Here is a 4,617-nt window from a genome sequence, read left to right on the forward strand (position 1 = left end):
GAACAAATAAAATATAGTCTATCTATACAATGAAATATCATTCCACAATAAAAGGGATGAGGTACTCATATGATGCCATAACACGAATGAACTTTGAAAACATTACACTAAGTGAAAGAAGCCAGTAGCAGGCCAGGTATGGTGGCTCACACCTAAAATCCCAGCACTTAGGGAGGCCAAGGTGGGAGGATCACTTGAGACCAACAGTTTGAGACCAGCCTGGGCAACATAGTGAGACCCTGTCTCTGCAAAAAATTTTTAAAATTAGCCAGGTGTGGTGGCGTGCACCTGCAGTCCCAGCTGTTAATACTTGGGAGGCTGAGGCAGGAGAATCACTTGAGCCCAGAAGTTTGAGGTTGTAGTGAGCTATGATGACATCATTGTACTCTAGCGCAAGCAACAAAGCTAGACCCTGTCTCAAAAAAAAGAAGCCAGTAGCAAAAGACCACATATTTTATGAAATGTCCAGAATAGGCAAATCTATACAGCAGAAAGTAGATTAGTAGCTGCCTAAGGGCAGTTGGAAGGAAACAGGGAGTGATGGCTAACGAGCATGAGGTTTCCATTGTTTTTTTATTTTGATGAAATACACATAACACAAATCACCATTTTAACCATTTTTAAGTTTACACTTCAGTGGCATTAAGTTCATTCACAACCACTACCACTGTCCATTTCCAAAACATTTTCATCATCCCAGACAGAAACTGGTTTGAGATTTCTTTCTGGAGTGATAAAAATGTTCTAAAATTGATTGTGGTAATGATTGCACAACTCTGTGAATATATTAAAAACCATGAAATTGTATACTTTAAATGGGTATACTGTATGGTATGTTAATTGTACCTCAATATAAAGATGTTATTAAAAACAAAAAAGAAGTTCATGTTCATACACTGTGTGGTCCTAAGAAAGTCAGTTATTTCAGTTCACCCCTGGATGCCTCCTCATGATCTCGGTTGCCAACACAGAAGCGTCTCTTGAAAGTTTTTTATTAAAGCGTCACGAACACCTGCCATTGCTATGCAGTAGGCCTCCTATGACAACGAGGGCTGGCCCCGCAATTTCTAGGTAAAGGCAGGATGTGCCTCAGGAAGGGCTGAGGATTCCCCGATGTTGCCTCTGTCAGCTCAGGGGCTCGCCTCAGCCCAGCCAGCCCCCGACTGCACCTGAGGGAAAACTCAGAACTCACTCTGTGGCTCTAGCTTCTGGATGATGGGCAGAGCACTCGTCATGGCCACCGACGTGATGGTCTTCACGCCCTTCTCTGCCATCTCACACACGGACTTCAAGCAGGGATACTGATCCTTTGTGCTGACATAAGCTGAGGACATGAGGTCGTACGTGGAGCTCACCAAGGGTAGGTTGGCCACCCGAGTCACCACGCTCTGCAACCAAAGGGCAGGGGGCAGTTATTAACTTCTCCAACATAAAGGGAGAGAAAGGAGTCAAGAAACGGCTATTTAAAAGTCATACCGGTTGTGGCTCAACTGCAACAGATGCCATTTTTCTTCCTGGAGAAAGAAGGTATCTGCGGAAGAGAAATTTATTTCAGGACACTGGGAAAAGACTCTCCTAGATCCATTCCCCCAACCCAAACAAATGCTCATTTCAAGTAGAGAAGAATTCAAGATAACCTAGTGTAGTCTTCTGCACGTCTTAGTTTAGACTACGCACAATGGCAAGAAGTGCTCCGAGGGATTGAGAAACATTTCAGGACGCGTTTAAAAGTCCATTTAGTATCCCCAACGACCCACACCCACACAAAACGCCCGCGGCAGAGCTGCTAGGGAAGGACCCGCACGGCCGCCGCCCACCACTTTCGGGCGACGCAGCGCTGCCTCCCGCCACCCGCGTCCCAGCTCTGCTCCAAAAGGTAAGCACCGCCCCGCAGGAAGAAGTCGGGCGCCAGTATCGACTGCCCCCCTGTCGCTCTGCACCCCTTAAAATCCTGCCTAAAGACGATTTTCTAACGCGTTTTCCTTTAAATATTGTCCCGTTGGGACAAATGGAAATTGTTTCCCCACAACCATCCAGGGAGGGCAAGAGATACTAAAGCCCAGCGCAGAGAAGAAGCCTCGACCAACAAAAGCCAGGTTCGAAAGCGCGGGTCCAGGAGGCCGCCCCTTCCCAGCCAGGACCCGGAAGCTGCCAGGCTGGTGGGTCCCCGGGCCACGAGCCCCGAGTGGAGCAGGGCAGCGGCCTCCAGCCCCGAGCAGCCCCCCGCCCCCAGCTCAGCACTGCAGGCGCCCCGAGGGGACGCGCACCCACCGACCGACGGCGGCGAAGAGGCGAGCGCCAGGCGAGTCCCGCAGCAGGTTCCGGCAACTCCGACCGTACGAGGAGTGCGGCCCGGGCTCCGGGACTATATACCTCGCCGCGCCGCCCCTCCCCCGCGCCTCCGCGCCACGTGACCAGCGGCCTTGGGGACGCGGAACAGCCGGTGGCAAATCCCGAGTGTCTCCCTCAGCCGCTTGCGGGGTCTTCCCCCACTGCTGGCCCGCCGAGAGTGGTGGGGGCCCCAGTCTGGGGGACGGGGCAGTCCTGCCTGGGCCAAGGGCCCTGCCTGGGCGGAGAGGAGCCTGCCGGCAAGGGAGGGCAGGTCTCACTGGAGGGGACCCCAGTCTGGGTGGGGGCCCTGCCTGTGTGCGGGGTCTGCGGGGGAGCGGGTCTTGGGGAGGGCTGCCTGGGTCAGGGGTCGTGAGAGGCCGGTTTCCAGGCCGGCTTTGGGGTTTTGAAAAGCTCAGGCCAATTAATGCTAACTTGTTGATTAGCATCAGTCCTCCGAATAGAACTCTTTTAAAATGGAAACAATGGCTTCTAGGCTGTTTATTTTAGGGAACAAATAACTTTTAAAGTTTTGTGAAATTCTAATCCAACGACGGACCTGTAGAGACTTCTGTTTTACTGCTTTTTTAAGTCAATTCCTCAAACATACTTCTCATTTAAAGTTGAATCGGAATTTCCACAAAGGGCCTTAGAATACCATTTGGTTGGCCCTCTCTTTTTTTTCTCCGCAAGACTTAATTCCCAATCACTCCGAATGACAGCTGCCCAAGCTTCTGCGAGATGGCCCACTTTGTGCGAGTGTGTTTCGGGAGCGTTACTTTTATACATTGTATACATTGTATGCGTTACTTTTAAAGGCAACTTAAATCGTTGACATCTGAGTCCCATTTTTTTCTTGTGTAAAATGCAGAGGCTTGAACCAGATTATTTGACCAAACAAGTTGTGCAACCTCCAGGGGCCAGGTAGGATTCCGTGGACTCCTTCCCAAGTGGGCGAGGGAGGCTCTCCAGATGAAGTTGTCACAGGCCTCGGCCTTCGCCCACCTAGGCACACCAGAGAGGACAGCTGGAAGGTGAGGTAGGAGGAAGCCTGGCGTCCGCCGCCCGCGGGTCCTCCGCTCTGGAGTTGGAACTAGGGGAGAAGGCTGTAGCGCTGGGGCCCCGGTGACCGGCTTTGTATGTCAAGCTATGGAGTTTAAACTGTGGGAAGCCCTCAAAGGCAGTCGCCTCAATTACTTAACCAGCGTTGCATGCACACAGATACTGTTTATCATATTTAAAGCTTCAGACTGGCCCATTAAAAATGTATCCCTTATACATGTTTGAATTAATATCTAAAAGCCCTTACTAAGAAAAATGATAGTATTTACTTCCCTCCTCCCCCCATGTAATTTAAAATAAAATATAATACTGAGCCATAAAATAAGTGTTTGGAAGTCCAAAACAGTTCTGGTTTTGTTTTTTTCCTGTGTTGACATTTTCAGTGTTTTAAACAATCAAATTATGGTTTTCTTTTATTTTTGGTATTCCAGCTTTCTGGCTTTCTTGATACTGTAAGCAAATGTTGGGTCTGTCTGTTGTTAATCCATCCCTGCTCCCATGACTTCTCATTAATCTGACATCTTATTTTGCATCCAGACTCTTGCCCTTTCACCTATAAAATGCCTCCATCTTTTCCTTTTTTGTTTTTAACCTGTGAGTCACTTCCTCTCTTTAAAGATGAGCAAGCTTTCTTTTGCTTTTATTTGACTGTGAAGAATAGGGCCCCAGGGACTAATGTGGGACCAGACTCTCCAAACCCACAAAAGATGAAACACACGAAATCCTGCATCCCCAACTCTCTTTCAGCTTCATGAGTCTGTGAGAGCATTGAACTGGTGGCAAGAATAACACTGAAGGTGGGATGTATACAATCCCATTAAGGAGGGTGTGTGCAGTAAAGCAGTGCTGGGAAGTACAAGGCCATTACCATGGATTGGGCCAAACTGAGATTCCTGAAGGTTTTCAGTGTTTTGTTTGCTTCCCTCCAGGAGTTTATTATGGCTCCTGGGCCCTCCAGGGTCTGGCTCCTGCCTCTCTCAGGAGTCTCTTCTCTCTTGTTTACCTCTTAAACTTTAAGCTCTAGCCATACCGATTCACTTATAGTCCCTTGAACACATCTTAGTGTAGGATTCCCGTGTGTCGTTGCTCATGCTGTTTTCTCCAATTTGTCCACTGGGAATTTATCCTCCAAAACCCTGGTCTTGGCTAGAAAGGAAAAACCCAGGTCAGATGCCACTATCCCCAGGAAGATCTCCTGAATACCTTAGATGGAATCCATCACTCAAA

General features: G+C 48.8%; 1 protein-coding gene across 3 annotated transcripts in view; it reads right to left on the reverse strand.

The window, feature by feature from the left end:
- PLIN2 (perilipin 2) overlaps positions 1-2,345 on the reverse strand; it is a 19,830-nt gene extending 17,485 nt beyond the window's left edge. Inside the window, exons 1-3 of one of the 3 annotated variants that reach the window (XM_012665037.1) lie at positions 2,272-2,345; positions 1,477-1,531; positions 1,193-1,388 (exon numbers count right to left, since the gene is read on the reverse strand). In XM_012665037.1, coding sequence (XP_012520491.1) covers positions 1,193-1,388; positions 1,477-1,506 — 226 coding nt within the window. In that variant the 5' untranslated portion in view covers positions 1,507-1,531; positions 2,272-2,345. Of the gene's footprint in view, positions 1-1,192; positions 1,389-1,476; positions 1,532-2,267 lie in introns of all 3 variants that reach the window. The other 2 variants (XM_012665035.1, XM_012665036.1) reach the window with 2 other exon arrangements.
- Positions 2,346-4,617: the final 2,272 nt, after the last annotated feature.

Source organism: Propithecus coquereli, unplaced genomic scaffold, assembly GCF_000956105.1.
Source record: "Propithecus coquereli isolate 6110/MARCELLA unplaced genomic scaffold, Pcoq_1.0 Scaffold95, whole genome shotgun sequence".
Taxonomy (NCBI): domain Eukaryota; kingdom Metazoa; phylum Chordata; class Mammalia; order Primates; family Indriidae; genus Propithecus; species Propithecus coquereli.